Source organism: Schistosoma haematobium, chromosome 1 (genome assembly GCF_000699445.3).
Source record: "Schistosoma haematobium chromosome 1, whole genome shotgun sequence".
NCBI lineage: Eukaryota > Metazoa > Platyhelminthes > Trematoda > Strigeidida > Schistosomatidae > Schistosoma > Schistosoma haematobium.
In genome coordinates, this window is record NC_067196.1 from 78,328,354 (window position 1) to 78,352,874 (window position 24,521).

At 30.3% G+C, this 24,521-nt stretch overlaps 1 protein-coding gene across 2 annotated transcripts in view; it reads left to right on the plus strand.

Moving 5' to 3' along the window:
• Window positions 1–24,521, plus strand: part of MS3_00002188 (uncharacterized protein) — a 57,974-nt gene that overhangs the window by 1,268 nt on the left and 32,185 nt on the right. The window contains exons 3-7 of one of the 2 annotated variants that reach the window (XM_051209756.1): window positions 6,491–6,598; window positions 9,537–9,579; window positions 11,065–11,146; window positions 18,912–19,009; window positions 21,738–21,864. In XM_051209756.1, coding sequence (XP_051075215.1) covers window positions 6,491–6,598; window positions 9,537–9,579; window positions 11,065–11,146; window positions 18,912–19,009; window positions 21,738–21,864 — 458 coding nt within the window. Of the gene's footprint in view, window positions 1–6,490; window positions 6,599–9,536; window positions 9,580–10,694; window positions 11,147–18,911; window positions 19,010–21,737; window positions 21,865–24,521 lie in introns of those variants that run through there. The other variant, XM_051209757.1, reaches the window with a different exon arrangement.

Genomic DNA, 24,521 nt, shown 5'->3' on the forward strand with positions numbered 1-24,521 from the left:
CAGATTTTTTCAGGGCCATACTTTGTTTACAGGGGGGCAACTAACTAGAGTTGGTTATAACTCTTCTTACTTTTATTTGCTCAAAAGAATAAGCACTTTAGGTTTGGATGCTGACCACATTAGTTTTGATGGACTCACATAGCTGAAGGCGCTCGGTCATGCATCCACACCAGATCACGAGTGGGAACGCCGTGCTCAACTTTTCTTGCAACCACTAGCCAGTTTGGAACAGTCACTATCCGATATATTGATAACCTATCAAATATATCTTCAAAACTCCTCGCTTCTGACTTCTGATTTCACTGGGTAGGCTCAATTCATTATAGAAGGTATTACTGGTTAAAGTGTTGTCACACTACAAATACCTGTGGCATCTTCAGTCTTATCTACTGTTCTAAAAATAAAGTTCAGTTCTTTATTTAATACTAGCTCTGTCTAAAAGGTTCATATACTTGTATAAAGTATCTTATGATACGTTTTACTGTGATTTTTTTTGTTTATGTTTGAGGTTTTTTGAACCCCTATCTGCACCTTAGTTAGTCATAATGTTCTGTCATTCTTTGAGAGAAGAATAGTTTCCCGATACATGACGCAAGATCGAGCAATGAACAATATTTTCAAACACTTTAACGATCAACCTAATTGAACTAAGTTGGTAATCTGAGTCAACTATGTCCTCAATGTGGATTCAATAAACCAAATAACAACCTACCAGTCTTTCACTGGTTTTGTCCGGTTTAATAGTTTAGCAGCGTTAGTACAGTGACAATGATGTTTGATAGTACTAATGTTATGAGATAAAATTGTTTGAACCAAAGAACTTATCAAGTGATAGATTCAAAAGCAAAACTAGCGTTTTTCACTTCTTGGTCCTCATATGCTCTGTTTTCCTGAGTTACTAATCACAATTGTTATGTTGGATCTGCTTTTCACTCCCAAAATAAGTAGATAAAACTCCATGGCTTAGAATATATCTTGGGATTGTTTCGCATACGTATTGCTAACGGAAGAGTAATGAAATCGTTTTGCTCTGGCCACAGGATTCTCATTTTCCAAGATATTCCCGCAGTTATTAAACTATCTATTCCTCTCATGTCAGTTTGTTCTTTAATAATAGCACTTTGTGCAACTTTTGTCAACTTATTTTTCTTAGCACTTGTTATATGCTTATTGCCATTATCGAGTGATGTTTTTGACCCAATTTTTGCTTTACTAAATAATACTCAACCTTCTGAATAGCCCTTTAAACCTGTTAATAATTGTTACATATCAATCAAAATGATGAAACTAAACGGTCAAAAATTATGTCTGAGCGTTTGTACAGGTAGAAGGTGAACCTATACTACTTAATCAATGAATTCGTGTGACTCATTCATGAAGATCTTTAAAGTTTAGTGATAAGTAATTCCCAACAAACAAGACATGGGTTAAGCCATGATGCTTAAAGCTAGATTCCAGCTTTAGTGGGAGAGATAAGGTTTATTCTGATATAACTTTGTCTAGATGATAATTCACAAGTCCATTAAATCTGTATCCATAGTTTAAATAACAATCACTGATCAGTAATAAATTGTAGAAATAACTGAAGTCATTCACCTAGAGACAGTTATTTGGGCACTAAGCCTGGTGACATTCATCAAAGAGAGAACAGCGTTGTTACGTACAAACAGTTTTACATTGTTTAACCGTTTTTAATAGCAATCCCAGATTTACGTGCCTGCTTCAAGCCTTATAATATCAGTTTTGCTCTTTAAAAGTTTAGTGAAATCTACTCATTGTCAAGGAAATTTAACACACCCATTTGTTGATAAAACTGAGAGCTGATTTTTAACTATCTCCTACTAAATTCAGTAAAATACTGGAATAATCCTTGTGTAAATTTTGATTAACGAATTCTCTATATAGCTACCAGAAGATACCAGCTGTCTTTTTATTCATTAGTGTGGTCCAATTTACAAGGAGTCAAAACTTCAATAATGTGATTACTGTTTGAAGTCATAATATGCTTGTCTCTGTTCCTGACATTAGAATAATTACGCTATCCTTCGGAAAGAATATAAAACTTATCTCGTACTACAAAAAGCTTAGGGAATTTCTCACTGACATTTTACCTTGTGACTATTTAGCGAGTATAGGACTATGGTATAAAGTGGGATTCCAAGATCTGGTACCAGTTTATGGAATTATTAACTGAGAAGAGCACAGAAGCTCAAAGTTCCTGACTAATTTACCCATAGTTTAGAAATATACTTCTTCAAATTCCGTTTCTCAAGATGCTGAGCATTTTTCACTTTATGTTCGTTTATTCCACATTAAGTGAACTCTTCCAATGTTTTTTTAATTCTAACTATTTTTCCCCAACCTCTTCTATCTGTCGCATTAAAAAATTTAAATATCAATATAGTATGTTTTCGTGAATAATTCTTTGTATTATGTCTTGCTCATTTCCGAGTTCGTCATAAAAAAGATTGATTTCAAACAAACGGTTTGCACATTTTTCGAGGTAACATAGTTGGTATCTTTTAAGAGGGTGTAAACATATTAGTGAAAGTTTTATTATGATTTGATAAATAATACATACTAATCCAGTTTTACTATTCCTATTTATTATTTGATATTCTGTTGGGTATTTTGATGAATAATTGATCAGGTCACACACTTCTCTTAACTATTCATCAATCTGATTGATAGAATTTATCAGTATAATATAATAGTAACAGCATTAAAAGTTACTAATACTAATAGTTTAATGTATATAATCAACAAAGTCTTCTTTCAATATTTCAATACTGAAGTATGTACACAAATTCATGGAGGTATGAGTCAATTTGACAAAAGAGTACACAGTTGAAAAAACAAACAATACGACTAATCAATAATATTCCATACAAAATATACTTATCAATATTAAAACAAAATTTTTATAATTTAATTGATTTTATAAAAGAACACTAAATCAATTTTTAAAATGATGTATTATCTCTATCTGAATTAAAGTCGATACTTGACATAGCAACAATTCAATATTTCTGTTTTCTTAATTATATATTTTAACTCAACAACATGTGATGAATACGAATAATTTAATACATTTTAATGGCATCAAAGTTTTGATAAATTTGTTCTTTATATATATATATTTAAAAGGAGTGGAGAGATTAGAGTTTTGTTATCTTTCATTGACTTTAGAGGAATTTTCTAGAACGTCTGGTATGCGATTTAAACTTCCTAATCATGGAACAAATAATGTATTAAGATACATCTTTATCTTAATACAGGATTAGTTTTAAGAATTAATGTTATGTTGACTTATATACAACAGTTTGTAGTTGGTAACCACGGAATAAATTTTATTATTTGTCCTATTATACGCCTATAGAATCAAATTGATGAAAATAGAATTTACTCACTGTTTCATTCAGTTTATCATCCAGTACGAATAAACAAATTAGATGATGAATAGTTTATCTACAAGAAATAAAGAAGCTATAACTTGTATGAGTTTATAACAACTAAACTGTAATGCTTGTGATGATTTTCAATCAGTACTAAAATGAGTTATAAGCTATAAGGAGTAGGTGGTTTAACGTCTAGAATCCTAGATTTATCGAAAAATTATAGTTAAAAATCTAAACTAATACGTTTTAGTTATTATGTATTAGAGTACAAACACCGACCCTTTACTCTGTAATAACTTAAACTAACATATCATTGATTCATATTCTACATTGTTCTGAAAAACTGCAGTAATAAATACATCATATATAACTTACTACTATACTCATGTTATCCAAATATCATTGCACTTACCTAATAGAAGCGCTACTAAATGGTGTTTTATAAATAGAGAATAAATTCATAATTACAAGATCGGTGTGACTTTTTCACACTACTAAACTTGAATAATCCTTAAACGGATGTCGATACTACTATGCATCTTACTAAACAATAAGCACATTGTTGTGTCATATCATGAATTAATTATGTACAGTAATTTGAAGTAATTTCTGGAATCGCTCTTGTTTTCAAAAATAGTACAAAGGCTCATTTTTATTAGAATAATATAGTTCCCTTCTGAATTTTTCATAAGGTTACCATTAGAGCTTATATGCGAGCAAATTGAAACATCCATACCACATAGATTTTTAGCTAATAATGTATTTAAGTTTCACCGATTAGTAAATTTTAAAACCAAGAAAATATTACTGGTATTAGAAATTATGCTTTAATGCTGTGTAGCAGGTTTGTTTGATATCTTCTGTGGTGATCGGACTATATAATGAAGCGTATCAATTTCAAAGCAACATAAGGTCAACCCAGACATATTACATCATCTTCTAACTTATTTAATAGATCATCGTTGTGATCATCAAACAGTTAGTTGGAAAAATAGGCAACCACATCGATAATCACACTAGTGCGCTAATAATATTTCATTATTGTAAGCTAACCAACCACTTTTTCGTTGTTCTTTTATTTTACATTTTGTTGAGTAGTAGATCCTTTTTTCAGAAGATTGTGACATATATCCTAAAAAGCTGAACTATGCAAAACCTAAGACCAGAAATCAAATAATTTCTCAGAAAGAAAATTGGTAAAATACCTCTTTTGTAAAGCATATGGAAACTATTTTAGCTATGATATTATTTCATAAATGTGTATGAGAATTCATAATACAATTGATTGATCATTGGGTGGCTATCAATGTCATGCGTGTCTAGTCCTTATTAGTGCAGATCGAATGCTATCGACCATGTTGCAATGTGGCCACCAGCCTAGGCTGGTGTTCCCTCAAGACTACAGGTACACCTTGCCGACGAGTGCCAAGTAGCGCGAAACCTGGGTCCAGGGTTTCCTGTCGACTACCTCCAACCACCATCTAAATTCATAATACTGTTATTCATATAACTATAAGATAAATTATTGATAAAGTTTTAGCATATTAGAATCGTGTAAGTTTCTAATCAAGATGAAGTATTTATTAAACTGAATTTTTAAAAAAAAAGTAGTATTATCGATCTGAATTTGGTAATTTAAGTTTCATTCTTGGCTTAACATAGAAATAGTCTGATAGAACAAACTGGATTGTGTGAAGATTAAATATTTAATTCCAATGTTACATACTAATTATTTAACTTGATATGATTTGGTTTAGTAATTTTTTTTCGTTTTTAGATATAAGATTATTCTTCATTTGGATAATACAGAATGACAATGATTTATGATAGTATTGTCTGGTATAAGTTTTTTTAGGATTGTGGTCATATAAAAGAGAAAGAAAAAGAGAGAAAACAACATTTATTTCTTGTTAATCAACTTATTAACTTTGAAATAACAAACAAACAAACAAAGTAATATCTATTTGTTCCTTTAGATCTATTCAAGGGTTGTTATAGTCTAAGTCGTTTTGTAAATATATTAATCATAATTATTAACTATTAGTGACTAAGATAGTACTGTTGTTACCTTTAAACAAAGAACAAACTGTAAACTTCAAATGAACTTCGATATGTACAATGTAATTTGTAGATTTAAAGACACTCATTCATAAAATATGTAAATGAAATTGTGTAGGTGTTTTTTTTTTTTCATTTAATGTCTCAATATGTAAGTCATTTTCATAGTCATGTGTTAATGTAAGTAAGTAGTCAATTCATAAATAAATAAAAAAAATCAACCCACACAAAACAAGACTTGACTTAGTTTAGATTTGGTTTTAAGAATTGTAATAATAATAAACCAAATTGTTTAAATATGAAGTACATAATGAATACCAGTTATTGATTAGTTGTTTTATGCATTATTTAAATCTTTGATTTAATGTTTTTGATTAGATATTAGAGTGTCTTTCTCCTTCGTAATTATGTATAGAAAAATAGATACCCCATCTTATCTAGATAGAACCGTATACGAATTAACTCAATAGACTATCATATGAAATATTATTTTTATGATTTATTATAACTACTGTCTGGAAAACATAATAGTTAACGTTTTTTTAGCGGGTTAGTTTTCTACGGTATGGGGTCGCTAACCCCATGACCAACCCTCCTCCTTTATCCGGGCTTGGGACCGGCAGTAGCCCCCGGTGGGACTCCAGGTGGAGTTTCTGGAAAACATAGTTGCTTTATATATATATATATATATATATATATATATATATATACTGTTAAAGGTTGTTCAGTCTGAGCTACTGACCAACTTGAGTCATATGCTAACTCAAGAGATCTTCTAAATTATTGGTTCTACAATGATGATTTGAAGACTATTTCTGTGAAATAACAAACAAGTAGTATTACAAAATTATATTTGAAATATTAAGTAGTTTGAAAGTAACTTGAATAACTTAACTATAATTCCAATAGAGCTTAGTAATCCTGTTTGTACGGATCACTCAATTATATGCTAATAAAATCTTTTTATAACATGATCATAGATATATATCGAAAAAGTAAATCTTTTTTTTAAATATTTTTTATTTCACTTTTAGAATAAAGCATTTGGAAGATGTTTACTTGAAGTTGTTTGTGAACGTCTTGATGTTCTTCCATATATATCCTATTTTGGACTTCGTTATTCTGACAATAATGGTATGAATGTAAGTGGTCTTGATGTGTTAACATTTGTAAGTCATTGGAAAAAAGCTTCATGATTAAGTATAAATGTATGATTAACAATAATCCTTCAATGTTTGTCGTTTTTTTTAAAAAGAATTTATCATAAATTGTTGGCACAGCGGTTACTGTGTTGAGGATAATAAATGATCATACTAGAATCATCATTTAGCAATTGAAAGGTGAATATATGTAATTACCCTTCATCATAATTTATCATAGATCATTAATTCCATAGTATCTTATTATAAGTATCTAGATAAAATAGATAAACATGTCAATGGATTGGCTATTTCCAAATTACAAATTACTTGGTATACTGGTAGAGTTTATTAAAAATAATTCTGAAAATAGTTGACTTGTTGAAAATGTTTAAAGAAAGTTGTGTAATACCTTACCAGTCCAGTAAAGTTTACAAATACTGTTATTTGTAATCACTGGTATAAGACTTCGTAAGTGTTGAATATGTTTTAAAAAAAAGATTTTATTAGTTTTTACGGAATGATTTCGTAGAAACAAATCAAAACGACATTAAAACCCAAATTAAATAGAAATGAAGATTGAAACACTAATGACCTGTGTCTATTCGAAGAACAGTGTTAAATCCTTAACAATGTGAAACATAAGCAATGATGGATAGTGGCTAGCAGTGGAATCCAGAACGCGCGTTTCATCCTCTTTAGGACTAGTTATCTGGATGTACCTACATCTCACAGTTGATGTTCACGCTGAGACTCAAACCCAGCACCGTTTGCTTCAAACGCCATCACGTTATCCACTTAGCTACTGAGTCCTGATAGTCATTTGCTTGCACAATGAGGTTAAGTTTAAACTTACTTGGTATTGTTTTACTTGGATTTTCCCATTGATGTTTGGGACTGCGATTGGTCACTCTCTTATTGGCATATGTGCTTACTGTGCGGATTGCCTCGATACTGGGTTCGATTCCCGAATAGGACGAGACACGTGTCCTGGATTCCACTGCTAGCCATTATCCATCTTTGCTTATAATGCTTGTGAATTAAGACAATATTGAGGCAATACACACAGGTTGCACATATGCCAATAAGCGATTGATCAATTACGGTCCTAAACATCAATGGAAAGATTTAAGTAAACAATACTAAGTGAATTTAGTGTGAAACATACTTTTAGAAAATCAACCGATTTTCCGCCAACCGAAATAATATTGTAATTACTTCATAAAATTAAGTGATGTATGTGTTAAATAGTGAATGATTTGTGTACTGTTTGGTTTTTAGTAAAAAAATCATGTGATTGAACATAGAGTTAAAACAAAAGTTTTCTTCTGAGGTGTGATGTTTTGTATGTATACTTTCTACTGTCTATTTCGTATTGATACATCTATTGTACACTCAATTATTGTTTTCTTTTCTTCTCAAAAGCCATGTATTTGAATATCATATGACTTCAAATGTATATTGTTCTCAAAATGTATTATGCATTTTATGTTTAAAATGCTTTGGGAATCTAATGTTAAAAGTTAAACTATATGGCTTTGATTTTTGTATTTACTAAGATAAAACGGCCGTCTAGTGCTTCCAGGTTGTCAATGTTGGTCTAACATTGACCCATTCATTATATCAATTTAAAAAAATATATATAATCGTAATAAAGTGATCAACATAACCAAAACAACGGTTGCAAAGATTCAGATAAATCTTTGATATTACTAACAAATTACTCCTAGTCAATCAAACAGCTTATTTAATAAAATATATAGCTATTCTAATCTCAGACATTATAAATTAATGTTTCGATATATGACAATCATAATAAAACTACCAAATTGTTGGGGAAAATAATAATTGATTATCAATATATTCCAGTTGCAACAGCTCATAAGAATAGATATTATGTTTTGTAATATCCATTGTCAGTTCTAAATTCTTCATGTGATATATACAACCTATTCTTATCACAAAATAAATACAGAAATATCACTGAATATTTAAAAGATAAAAATTAAAAGTGATCTTAAATTAATTTTAGTTCATTTGTTCGAAGAAAATAATCATAACTGTTTGAATGGTGGTTCACATGTAGCATCTTTAAAAGAATATAAGTCCAGTTACTTAACATTCGTACATATATTATTCTTTAAATGGTAACAGTTTTCCTAATCCTATTTATAGAGGGAAACAGAAAGGACAACTTAAAAGGATGCAAAAAATTTCTATTGTTCAAATTAACATACTAGAAAGAGGCGATCTATAATAACAAGATAATATTAAATTGAATATAAAGGATTAGAGTGAATGGATTGTCGGATATATAAATGAAATATAGTGAAATAATTACAAAACAAAACGAGATAAGACATCAGTAGATTTAACACGATATAATCGATTTCGTTTAATGCAATTATACTTTCTTGATCACTTGAATTTCAAATCTTATATTAGGTAAAAATCTAGCTACTGGATCTATTGATATGTTGGAATAATTTAGCCATATACTACTTAACTAGTGAGCCTTAAAAGCTTTATTTATAGTCACATACCTTTCAACTTTAAAGGTGATATCTCGTTACCGTAATAAAGTACTGACTTAATTACATCTCAGTTAGTTCGCTTTCATCAGTGAGATATAATATTGCTAACATATTTAAAAGCTTGGGAATAACAACCTTCTGTGTTGTGTTATCTAGGTGATGATACATGAAACGTACTATCAGTCACTTTTCTCCTGGATACCTGTAAACATCATGCATTTTTTAGTTGATTTGACCTTATAATATTTCAGTTCTTTTGCATTTGCTATCATTATTATTTGTACTATCAGTTCGTTTAACATTAGTCCATATACCTCATTCTTAACCTACCGTACTCATTGAGTTTAATTTAGATAATTGTAACCAGTCGCTGTCTGATAACACTCGTTTTCTTATTTCTCGCTTAGCAATGGATCAATTTAAATGACAAAATTAGTAAACAGCTTAAAGGTGAGTACATATCATACTTTTTGATCAGTATGTGACGTTTTGTGTCTTATTTACTCATTATATATATAAGAAATCCAATAGTTGAATTCATGAGTCAACTGAAGCTAAATCACCATGGAAAACCTGCTGAGGAGTCCCATGCTAGAATAAAACAGCTGTCTAGTGCTTCCAAGTTTTCCATGATGATCTAGCTTCAACTGACTTATGAATTTAACCATTAAATTACTGAAATCTACAAAAAATCCTCTTCTATTTATAAGAAATTTGTTTTAAAAAGTGCTCTCAGGAAATAACGTCTCTAGATTAGATATAACATTACAATTTTATCTCATGAATTCATTTAATATAATATCATCATTCACTAAACATTTTGTTCTGTAATTTTAAAAAAAACTAGGCTTTACATTGTTTTCTTCATTGAATAAAGTTTTTAATTGTTAAGATCATGAGTCATTTGGAGCTAGACCACCATGGGAAACTTGGAAGCATTGAATGGCCGTTTCATTCTAGTATGGGACTTCTCAGCAGTGCGCATCCACGACCTCGCCCCCTGCAAGGTCCGAACCCAGGACCTACTGGTTTCGCGCGCGAGCAGTTAACCACTAGACCACTGATGAGCAGGGATCCAACGGTGTTAATTTCTAACTTCAACTAATCGACAAAATTTAGCGATACATCCACCATTGTCTTCAGTGAGTTACTATCTCACAACAGACCTGTTTGTTGAGGAGTCCCACAATTGGACGAAACGGCCGTTCAATGCTTCCAGGTTTTCCATGGTGGTCTAGCTTCAATTGACTTATGATCTTAACCAACGAAATTACTATAATATCTACAAAACCCCTTCTGACATTAAAGTTTTTAAGTTTAAATTTACTTCATTAAAGATGAATTTCAACTTTAATTAAAGAAACATTGAAGAGAAACAAAATCAACACATCTATTCATAATTCAATACATTTAAGAATAATCAAGTGATTATTATTATTATCATTGATGATAAATCGATATAATATTAAACATTCTAATTCATTATACATTCAACTTGTAAGATGATTAATGTCTTTGTTATATGTATGTTAAATTTGTGCCATTTACAAAATTATTAATGACAATACATATTGAGCAATTCATATGATTTATCATTTAATATAACTGTCTAAATTCAAATGTATTATTTTGTTACTTATTTAGAAACCAGTTAAAACATTCTTATTCCAATTTAGTTTTATGTCAGAAGGGATTTTTGTGTGGATATTATAGTAATTTCAATAGTTGAGATCATGAGTCAATTGAAGCTAGACCATTATGGAAAACTTGGAAGCACTGGACGGTTGTTTCGTCCTATTGTGGGATTCCTCAGCAGTGGGCATGCACGATCTCGGCTCGTGTCAATTTATTTATACATAATTAATTTTGATTCATAATTAGTTGACTCCATTTTTTGTTTGTTTGTTTGTTATATCTTCTGTTTTATATTTACAGAAGTTAAAAATTCCACGTTTGGTTTTCGATTTATTTATTATCCAAACAATCCATTGGCGTGTTTCCCTAATGAAACAATTCGGTAAGTATTGAACAATTTCGTTGTAATGATATAGTAATAGTAATAATGACACTAATAATAATAATAATAATAATCTTTGTTTGTTATCAAACAAAAAGACTTTCACCCTTTTTACAACAAAAATCAAATATTCCAGTGTATACTGGTTGATTAATTCTATACCATGGAGTAAAATCTGTAATAAACATTATTAACTGATTAAATAATGTTCACCGTAACATTGTAAATGATAAGGTGAATGATAGCTAGTAGTGAAATGCAAAACTCACACAAGCTAGTGGCTATCAGGACTCAGTAGCTAAGTAGATAACATGATGACGTCTGAAGCTAATGGTACTTGGTTCGAGTCCAGGAGTGATCCAAGTACACCCATCTGACAAGTCCTAAATAGGACAAAACGCGTGTCCTGGATTCCACCGATAGCCACTATCCATCTTTGCTCCTAAATGACTTAAATCAATATGGAGGTAATTTGCACAGTATGCACATATGCCAATGGGAGACCGATCAATTACAATCTTAAGCATCAATGGTAAGATTCGAATAATGAATACAAAGTGCATTGTAAATGATAGTTTATAATTTAACTTGATGGATGTTGATTCTAATTTTCAGCAAAGATAATGAGATTAAATATATTTGACGAATCCCAATGTTTATCCTGTTAAAATATCTTCTCAATCAAAGGCTTACATCATTTGTGTGTTCATTAAAAAGAAAAATATGTTCATATTCTATTAAACTGACAAATGAGCTTAGTTTTTGTAACAATTCACCACCTAAAATTGTATTTTTGTGAATGCAAATTTATTCAGATAATAAGATTTAAGTGGAATAATTCTAAATTGTTACATAATTAAACAATGATATATATATGCTTTTATTATATGTACAATAGTTGGGGAGGTTTTTTATTGGAATGGGGGAGTTTATGGTAGTTGTACTAATTTTAACAGTTAAATTTATGGTTCGTTCTAAGCTAGACCACCACTGAAAACCTGAAAGCAATGTATCACCGTCTTGTTTTAGTGTAAGATTCTTCAGCGGTGTAAAATCGTGGATACGCACTGCTGAGGAGTCTCAAACTAGGACGAAATAGCCATCCAATACTTCTAGGTTTTCAGTGATGGTCTAGCTTAGATCAATTCGTGAATTTAACGATTAAGATTATTTTTTTCCGAATACGGTTTATAAATACTAATCAATATTTTGATTTGAAATAACCAGAGAATTTATAAAGATAGAACATGATTAGAATAAAGTTTTACATTTTACGACGAATAATTGAACTTCACGTAGAAAAAACCCATGAAATTTCTTATACATCTATATTTAACATTTAAGGCCTTTGATTCTGGTACAAATAATTTGAGTTTAACATCATTAATGATAAGAAATTATATTATGAATAAAGGTAACATTATTATTATTATTGAATACATTCTTATTAGTCTATCGAAGTTTATTAAAGGGACCAATCGCTTTACATTTAAACTAGTTAGGTATCGAATAAAACTCATATTCAGATCTATCGACTTATATATGTATATACTTTGTAGATCATATTAATTTGTTAAAATGAAATATTACGCAACAAAAATCATTAGATTATATGTTAAGACTCATAATTTTCCTTAATATGTGTATTTACTAAAGTGTAATTAGACCAGTTTGGGGAAATCTTGTTCAAGACATTAATATAAAGCTTTATAAATTTCACATCATACAAGTAAAAAGGTTTGATTACAATTGCTGACCTCCATGTTAGATACTTATTCTTATAATTCCTGACCTATCCTACCAGAATTGTAGCCAAATTACCAGTTTATAAATACTATGCACGATTGTATATATATATATAATAAGCACATTAACTGATAGTTTTGTCTCAAAGATAAACTTGTATCTTGATTTTGTATGTAAACACAATAAAACGATCAGTAATTTCATTGCAATTAAAATATGGATAAGAGTTAGGTGTTTTTTATCGGTTAACTAGGAGGAAGATGATTTAGATTTTGTTGTCAATTGGATATTGTTTAATTTCGACTAATCTGTTCATATTTAAAAAGTCACAAATGTGATCAACCAATTATGCAGTAAATCTTTACTGTTGTAAACCAGAGAGAGAGAGATATCAGAAAACAATAACAATTTTATTTGTTCAAAAGCTTATTCAAGGTATTTTAGTTTGGAACTTAATGAGATCCATTGAAAGAAAATGACATGCCAACAGGAATTTAGTCTCAATTAAATAAAAATTGACTGAAAGAAAACTGTTCTTGTCTTTCTTCCTGTTGTGTAATAATGAATAGACAATTATTTACTTTAAAATTAATTCTCAAATACTAATTGAAATATGAGATAAAGTACAGTAAATATGTGTGGTAGAGAAGTATACTGTCTTTTATTAATCTTTGAAACACAATTAAAGAATTTGTAAATTATGCGGTTACTGTTACCAGTACAATAGTATTGTTCTGTATTAAGAAACATCAAACAAGGTAACTAAACGCTTGACATGAAATAGTAATTTTTATTAAGTTAATTAGTTATAACATCTAAGGTGATGGATCTAACTAAGTAGAAAATCCTTCACCGTTATTTGAATAACAAGATGGAACAGTATGTTGTTTGCACCATTTTGTCTTCATCACTTACTTTCATCTGAGTACATATGATAAAATTTTCTCTCTCTCAAAACTTATTATCTGTAGATTTCTAGCTTTAAAATGTCTAGTTATCATCAACTAAACAGTCTCAAACTATGATGAAATCATTATTTATTACTTGTGATATAACAGGGGCATTAAAATAGTTTTCTTTCTATACATGATATGACTATACTACGACAATAACACTGGTGACCGAGTTTATAATACCGTTAGATTAGATATTCAAACGGTACACTGTACACAGACTAAATCATTTTCTATCAGATATCCGATTTACAAACAAACTAGAGAACCAGATTAATGTTAGACAATACTTTGTTCTACGTGATTACAAGAAGTCACTATCAGTGAGTACAGAGTAGAAATCAATAAGAGGAAAGGGAATCACACATTTAATAAACAGTAAGTTGAATAACTGTTTATTCACACTTAGTGACCAACCACATTTACTTTCCCTACCATATATAAGATTTTCAGCTTTTAAAAGTTGTTTAGATAATTTTGTTCTTTACACTGGTAAACTACTATATATATATATATATATATATATATATATATCACTCTTTCTAAAAACAGCTCCAATTAACATTCTTTTTATTGATAAATCAATCAGTAACTCATAAACAACTTAGAGAGGTCGTAATATGAGTAGCGACCGCATAGATGGTAGTAGAAAAGATTATGAAATTTAATAGAATATAGACGAACCTCTGGATACTTTAGTTTCATTTATTTATTCGTATTCACTTTCTTAGCAGGATGAACAAAATAATCATAGTTATTTTATTCTTCAAAAATTGATTAATTAATTAAAAAAGATCCCAGCTTAGATCTAAATAGTGTTTAAAATACATGGTTCCGTTGAATGGTACCATTTTGCAAATTAGGTAAATATAAGTTACAGATTTTCTTAAGATCATCAATCATTGATTGCACTGTAGCTAAACGATATCTTATTTTTCTTTAACGAAAACGTTTTACGAATATAGGCAAGCAATAATATTTATAAGGTCAATCACATATGTCCGTTTATCATAAATTTTGTCAGAAATAGTGAATAAACACCTTGGTAGCACTAAATTGTATATGTCATATTATCTTAATAACGAAATTCAGTGTTTTCAATAAATTCGATGAAAAGACGATCAAACTGATGGTATAGTAAATGGAGGTCCACTAGGTTCTGTTTTAGTAGATGTTTTCATGGTTAATCTTCAAAAAACTAAATTCAGAGGAGCGACTTGTGATGTGGTGTATTATGCGAGGTATATTGACGACAATTTTATGGTATGTAATGATCAAAAACCCGCAAAACACCTGCTAAAGCTTATTAACAACGTTCTTAGAAATATCCAGTTCGCTATGATACATAGAATGAATGATAAGTTACACTTTCTTGATGTTGTAATACAACGTAGTGAGGATGGGATAATTCAACGTTCAGTCTATTGAAAAGACACACGATGTTGGTTATATCTGAATTTTTAACAGATTTTGTTAAGTCGGTTACAAAAAAAGCACTTGTCTAAACATCATTTCAGAGAACAGGAAGGATTTGTATTGCCGATACACTGAATGCAAAACTAGTGAATGTTGAGAAATATACAGGGAAAAAATGACATCTGCGGAAACCTGTCAAAAAATACAGAAAATGTGTGGATATTAAGACTAAAAAAACATGCAAAATCAAACATTATTTTCATTCAACCTGAATTTAAATGCGATAACGTTGTAGGGATAATGAAAAAAAGACTCGAGAACGACGCTGACCAGAACCTAATCTGCAATCAAACCAACTATCTTATATAAAATAACATGCCTTTTACTACAGTCAAAGATCGATAGAAACCCTTAATATGTTTCCGTCAAATGCGTTTATAAATTCGCATGTAACTGTCAAAAGAATTATAGGCTTTCAGTTACTCTACTCCATGAGATCTCTTTGATACAGGATATCGAATTGGTCTAATAAAATCTTTCATGATGATTAATCGACAATCAAACTTTACTCTTCTTAAATTTACTGAAGGCTCAAAAGTCGGACATATTATATCGGATTCGTGTATTTATAAAGAAACAATGATAAATATTTCATTACCATAATGATCTCTCTCTTACTTCATTACATCTCTCACTAGAACTTTTTCGTTCCATCTAATTGTTTCATTTTCAATTTTTCTGAATACATAATTTTATCAGAAGGGGTTTTGTGGATATTATAGCAATTTTACTAGTTGAAATCATGAGTCAATTGAGGCTAAACCACCATGGAAAACCTGGAAGCGTTGAATGACCGTTTCGTCCTATTATGAGACTCCTCAGTAGTAGAGTTCTAGTGAGAAGCAGTAACCAGTGGAGTTCAACCGGGTAGGTTGTGACATAGTAACTCACTGAAGACAACTGTGGATATGTTATTCAATTTCGTGAATTAGTTGAAGTTAGACATTAACAACGTTGGATCCCGGCTCAGTGGTCTAGTGGTTAAGGACCAATTAGTCCTGGGTTCGAATCCCACGAGGCGGGATCGTGGATTGGCACTACTGAGGAGTCCCACAATAGGACGGACCAGCCGTCCACTGCTTCCAAGTTTTCCGTGGTTGTCTAGCATCAATTGACTAGTGGTCTCAACTATTAAAAATACATGATTTTATCTTTCATAAGATAGATTTAAATTCATGTTATGTTTAACCACAAGTAACTTGTATTTAACTACTTCATTGCATTATCAAATAAATTTTCGTTGTCCCTTTTATAAATTTTGATAAAACAATGAGAAGACGTAGCTGATCTGAAAAATGTGATGTATTTGCGCTATACATTTCACAGAATCTGATCACACATATACTTTTCAGGGCATTTTATATGAAAATAATAAAGGTCAATTAAATGAAAGTTCAAGCAAAAAAGTAACAAAGGGGAGAGAAACAATTTTACATTGTATATAAAGAATAAGGAATTGTCGCGTTATCCTAGGCCATAGAATGACTTAAGGATTACCAAGGTAAATTTAAGGTTACGACAAATTTACGAATAGCTAAGGCCTCAATAAATTTGCGAATTCGTCCCTGGTAATTTCTATACAACGTTCTAAAAGCTTTATTAATGTCAATTATGTGCACCGTTTCAATTATATGTTTCGCTATCGATGAACCTAGTTTTCTACCTCCCACGTTGATCGGATCATTTGGCACACATTGATTTTGAAATCATCTAGGCGCATGTTGAATGACCCTTGGTTGCGTCGTTCGATTACTCCTCCCTGTGCATGTGTGTCCACACAAACATGTAAACTGGTAAATAAAGTGGGATGTGACGCAATCATTTGTGCATTGTCTAAGTCTATTTGGAATCATGGGCTTAGACTTTTCAATCACAACCAATTGAGCAGCATAATAGGTTTTCTCGATAGGTGCTTTCAATCTCTGTCTTAAAACTATACTGTTAAATTCACCTCTATATGGTAGATAAATATAAACTTTTTTCTTAGGAACTGAATAAACAAGAGGTCGTGGCATTAACTGACTTTTGCACCTAATAATAAACTTTAATGGATAACCATTTGCTATTAATGTGTCGGTCACTAACTTTTCATTTTTTTCCACCTTACCAGAAGTACAAATTCTTTGGGTCCTCTTAAAGAAACACTTAACCAAGCCTCGCTTGTATTGCAATGGACAGAAATTATGTAAATTTAAGTGTTGTCCAGTCCAGGTTGGTTTCCTATACACTGACCGTCTAATAGTGCCATTCCCTCTTAGACTTAAAAGTAAATGTTTTGATGATAAAAGGAAGAGGAAGTAATTGTAGATAATTAAAATATACTCTTATTAAACTGTATATATATATATATATATATATATATATATATATATATATATATATATATATATATATATATATATATATATAGACTGAAGTATTCCAGCAAGAATCCACAATTAAATATTTTCTAAGTTTTTAATTTATGAAAATTCATATTTATCTTATTCACTACTATTTTTTCTTTTTTGTCCTTTATTTTTCTTCCTTTTTTAATTAAAATGAAACACGTTTTATCAATTATGGGTATGTAAAGAAATGTTTAGGTCCTGGGTTCGAATCTCGCGGGGTGCGGGATCGTGGATGCGCACTGCTGAGGAGTCCCACAATAGGACGAAACGGCCGTCCAGTGCTTCCAGGTTTTCCATGGTAGTCTAGCTTCAACTGACTCATGATTTCAACCAGTGAAATTTCTAAAATCTCCACAAAACCCCTTCTGATAAATGTATATGTATAAAATTATTTAATAAACATAATTATAAATAATCGTTGGTTTAATGATCGGTATGTGCATAATAGTCTGTAATTGATATTACTATTAATACTGTTTTGTTTGATTAATTATTTGATATCAGTTTTAAACCGTAAATTAAATCAACTAAACTAAGGCAACAATTAGAAACCAAGGAAATACAAATTATGTAATTCATTTTAGTAGTGAATATTTACAATCGTTGCAAGGTTTAAATTCAGAATATTCATGTTATGCTCTCAAGATTTTGATAGAGTTTTGTTCTCTGAGCTGGATGGTTTGATCGTGGAGCTTTCATGATTATTATGAACGACATCATTAGCACAAACTTTAGATAGATAAACATTCAGCTCAGTGAACAAAAATCCATCGAAATCATCCACCTGAGCTACAAATCTTCTCTACTATGCTCTAAAGATACTTACTCCATTTAGTTTATTTAGATATCATCCAGTCGTTCATATTTTCAATTTTATTCAATTTGTAAGATAGTATGATGCTTATTCATTATCAATCTGGCTTAAAATAAATAAGTAAATAAATGACTGGATTACGTGCGATTCATATTGTGAACCTCATTGATTATCGTTTTTGTTTATTAATGAATCTATCTGATCTTTTGTTCAACATTCATGTTACATTTTGTATTCTTGAATTATTGTATAGGATTCATACTGTATAATATTGTTTATTCTCAATTTTAATTAGAATATAAATATTTGTTATGTTTTACATAGATGAAATTGTATATTACTTGATTACTTATCTTATACTTATTTTTCTTTATTTCAACTCTTAGTTATTTACTTTTCCTTCAGTTGAGAAGGGATTTTTATGTTGGTCGTTTAAGAGCACAAGCAATGAAGATTTATGAATTAGCAGCATATGCTATACAAGGTAATTAATTTTAATATTAATACATTGATACATTAAAAAGAAAAATAATATTTTACAAAAATGATACAAGATATAATGTGTACTATGTAATGACTGACTGTATTATGTAATGAATAAAGATGATAGTAACTAAGGTATATGAATTTTTTAGCTATGATTGTTTAGTCTTTCCATTAATTATGACACAGTCTTATTCAAAACAATTAGTCCCTTTGATCAATTTTGATAATCCAGTGAAAAGACGAAGTTTATAAGAATTATGTGATATATTTGCGCAATACACTTCGAACAATCTGATCACACATATATACTTGTTAAGACATTTTTATATGAAAATTAAAATGTCAACTAGACAGATTAAAGGTTAGCCGTAACAAAGAAAAAAATAATAATAAAGTACATAAAAACAATGTGATTACCACTCTGGATAATAAATCAGTGTTACCAGGGTAGGTTAAGTGTAAGGACAAATTATTTTTGAATGCATAAAAGGGGTCTAAGTTTCCGTACAGCCAAGGCTTCAATAAACCTTAGTATACGTCATTGAAGGCTTTTGTATAACACTACAAATGCTGACTTGCTGTCAACCTTAGAAATAGTCTCAATCAAATGTTTCGCAATAGAGGATAGTGTCTGTCTATCCTGTGATCTTATTTGACCAATGGAATTAATTCGTTCCTGCAGCCATTTTGATATGTGTTTACCCACCCTTGGTTGCAAATCACGATCGCTCCTCCCTATGAACGTGTTTCCGCACATACATGTGATTTGATAGACACAGCGGGATTGGTAGAAGATAGACACTAACGCCGTTGGATGCCGGTTGGGTATTCTAGTGGTTAAACGCTCGTGAGCGAGTCTGATCGGTCCTAGGTTCGAATCTCGCAAGGTGGGATCGTGGATGCGCACTGCCAAGGAGTCCCACAATAGGACAAAACGGCCATCCAATGCTTCCAAGTTTTCCATGGTGATCTAGCTTCAATTGACTCATGATTTCAATCAGTGAAATTTCTAAAATCTCCACAAAACCTCTTTTGATATAATTGGATGAGACACAATTGCTTACGTGCTGTTTGAGCTTTTGGTGAAACCTAGGCCTTGTCTTTTCAATAATGACAAGTTGGTCTGCATAAAATATCCAGTTGATGGCTAATTTAAGTTTTATTCTCCTCATTTATACGGAATAATCTTAATAACGAATTAAATAACATTCATTAGTATTTTTTTAAACCGAAAATATAATAAATTTTATAGGAGATATAACTAGTGATCATAGTATTCATCATTCAGTTTGCAGATTAAAGATGTGAATATATATACATTAAGCTAATGATAGTTGTCAAGTTATTGTTTGTTTTTATAAATAATTATTCTGAAATATCAACTATTTTCTATTTTCTTCACAATGTCAGATATTCATGTATATGTTTTTGTCGTCACAATGATTTTTAATTCACGCCCATGTATATATAAAGTGGTTTTTATTAACTACCATATATAGTATTGGAATTTCGGTGATTGAATATTATCTTGCTTTGTAGTATCAAGGTTTGTAAACTGTTATAAAGCTGTATAGACATTGAAAAGCAAACTAAGCAAACATTGTGAAGTAAAAGACCATTTACAATTATCTACCGAATAGTTTCAAATATCCAAAGATGATACATCATCATGTTGCCCGAAGTAACTATAAAAGATGAATTAACTTACAGTTAATAGTCAGTATTGATAAAAGAAAATCCAATATCACTCAAAGATTTCAACATGTATGTTCGTTGAAAAGATATTATGACTTTTTTTATTCTAGGAGGAAAAACTATAATGTGCTGGTAAACTTGAGCGAAACTAAAAATGGTCATAAAAAGCTTTTGTTAGTCATTGTTTGCTGATTATAAAGATTGTCAAACTTAACGATCTACTGCTAAAACACTAATGAAAGCCAAATGTATGTGGGGATTTTACTTGCTCTGAGAGGTTTGTAATCGATCTTTTCATTGTAAAGCAGACTATTTTTAGTATAAAGAAACATTCGATCAATAAAAACTCAGTTTAGTTTTTGATCCTTTACCAAACTATAACTACTTCTGTAAGCAATTTCCTATAGTTAATACAAGATTTACGGGAAAAGCATCGATAAAATGATGATATGAGATCATAATCTTAAAATTATATAAATAAAACTTATTTTGTTAAGCAATACTTTGACAAAGTTGTTTATTATTCACTGCATTAATAATGACATAGATTAATTTAGATGTTCACTTTGAACAAAGTAGAAAGAGCTCAATATCACTATCTAATACATTGAATATAATATTTATCAGATGGGTATGCTTATCGAATAATTCTCCTTTTATTACGATATAATATGCTTTCTCTTATCAGTCTTAAATGGTCTAGCAACTAAGATAATTTCTAAAACAAAACACTTCATAAGGAGTATTCCGTTTGGTTTAGCATTTTGGATTTCACCTTAAAAAAATTACAACTATTTTGACTTTGGTAGGCTCATCAGTATAATATAATTCAACCTTACCGATTCGGTTCTATTCAGTTGTGTGTTTCATTTTCACCACATTTTTAATATACAATTACTTTACTATTAAAGATATTCTTGTAGGTGAATACGAATAAGATTTAAAAAACAATTGAATACAATGATTGTTGCTATTGTTTGTCTGACAGGTCTTTTGTTTTGTTAATTAAAAAAAAAACTTATTCAATATAGCTGAACATGGTCTCAAGGAGATTCCTCAAGGTTTTGACGTGGATACTATTCCTGGTGGTATGCGTGTCCTTCCTCAACTAACAAAACCTATTGTACGGCGAATCAAAAATCAACTTGAACAAATCATGTAAGCTTTAAAGCGAACGGTTTGTTTCTAAAATTTCATTTCAATGTAGTGTGATAGTAAAGTTCAATATGAAAAGGCTATTATAGATTTGTAGCTTAATATATTTCCAATGTTTTCAGAGTTTTTATCACAATAGGAATGACGATTTTAATAGCACGAATTGGAATAGGGCTTTAGATTTTTCGGTTGACACGTAAAATATTATATTAGATGGTTAACGATAACCTACATTAAGCCTTAGGCTCAGTTTAAGTATTTATTGAAACTTTTCAGCAGGGCATATTTCCCGAAATCAGAGAGCTGATCTGCGTACCAGCCAATCCTATAGTTGGGGGCAATATCATTGAGGGTGAATAATATGGCCTGCGGTTTTTGGAGGCACGTTTTGGTGGCAAGCACTGACTTGTATAAAACCTGGTTTTAGAATATTCCACCGAATACCTCCAATCAGTTAATGAGAAGTAGTTTGTATTTTGATACTGATCCACTCAGAGTGTTGACCACACTGAAGTTTAATTGATAAAATTAATTAATTACTAAGCAGTGAAAAAAGACTGGTTAACACTAGGTGGTTGATTCTCATTTCAGTTAGACTATTAATGAATATTTACTTACTTCAAACCCATTTAGCATTACGGATTCATATACTTGGATTCAATCCATAGTCTTTTGTAAACAAACCGTTTAAACCCATGTGAATGGAGTGTTGTTTTAATTTATCAACCATTGAGTAACTGTTAAGTAGCTTAACTACATTAAATCCTAAAGTGTAAAACTTAAAACAGTATAAGATTCCTCAGAGTGTTATACGGAATAATATATATGAATAGATTAAAAGATTGGTTTACTATCAAATTACCCACTTGTTTTACATAGTCAACATCCATCTTAAGATAGGACATTGATCAGAGTACCAACATATTTGTTCATAAATATTAATTCATTATTCTAATTCTTAAATAAATACATAATAGTTATCTATCACAGTTTAGTTTATGGGACATGCAACGAATCTTGTATACATTTGTTTTGATTTGAATGATAATAAATACACTAAAATCTAAATAAAGCCAGAACAAATACTGGTGCAGAATAATGTGGAATTGAGGCTGCGAGGGACTAGGACTCTCAACAGTGTAATTGCTCGATATTTACTTGACACCGGACATACCATCGACATTCCTTATGTTTTTAAAATTATTAGCAGACAAAGAAGTACGGCTGCTCTCCGTTTTACTAAAGCGATCGCGATAAAAAAGCTTAAACCGCATTTATGTATTCAGAAACAGACAGCAATAAACTTATTACTACCCTCGTAATTCAATTTTTTGTTTTTGGTTATTAGTGTTATTTTATTTATTTTTAAAATATTTAGTTTGTGTTATATTCCTCTCCCATTACCGAATTCTCAAACCACCCTTTCATTCATATATTTCCGCTCACTTGACCCTCTTAAATTATGTGAACTCTTCTAATTCTATTCAATTATTACGTAACTCATCTTATCAATTTATTAATTCCATGAATCCTTCATTACCTCTAAAATTATCACATAATTTATCTTATCTGTCTTAGAACTCCACTCAACTATTACACCACCCATCCTTAACGTTTCCTTGATTCTAAACACTAAATAACCTCTGTCATGTTCTTGCATATATATATATATATATATATATATATATATATATATATATTGTTACTAAGCCAGCTACTGAGTCCTGAAGCGAATGGTACTGGGTTCGAGTCTCAGGGTGAACATCAACTCGGAGATGCAGATACATCCAGATGGCGAGTCCCAAATAGGACGAAACATGCGTCCTGAATTCCACTACTAGCCACTATCCATCTTCGCTTAGAAAAACTTGTAAAATTAAGGCAATATCGAGGCATACGCATAGTAGGCACATATGCCAATAACAGACTGATCAATTGAAGTCTTAAACCCCAATGGGAAGATACAAGCCAAACAATACCAAGTGAATATGTAGTTATTATTGATAACCTTTGTCATTCCAATCCTTTACATTCATTTTTATCAATTGTTCCATATTATGTAGAATTCCAATACATATTTGGTTGTAAGCAGCTGACGAGAAACTATGAAATATAATGAATTCATATTATTCTGCATCAATATTTGTTCTGGCTTTATTTAAATTTATAAAGGGAACTAATTCCATGAAACACTAAAATCTCTTGCAATGTTCAAATACTATGCATTCTTAACATCTGTTTTAACAATATTATTTTTATCCTACTATTATATTTTCCTTATTTATTAATAATCTAAAGCCAATATTGATAACTGAAACATGAAACAAAGTAAAAATCGTTATCCACGGAATGTTTGCTTCGATTACATTACTTCTGAACTATAGACCATAATAATAATAATAATAATAATAATAGTAATAATAATAATAATAATAATGAATATTGAATGTAAAAACTACATTCGAAATAATCTATGGAATAAACCAATGAAATTTAATTTAATTCTAAAGAAACTCAGACCAGTTTGTTGGGTGCCCAATTTTTTTTAGACTGTTCATTAAAAAATCCAAACATTCTTTATATCAAATCACAAATATTTTTTTATTGAACTGTGATTTTTGTTTTATTTCACTGTGATTTTTTAATTTTTTTTCCTTGGA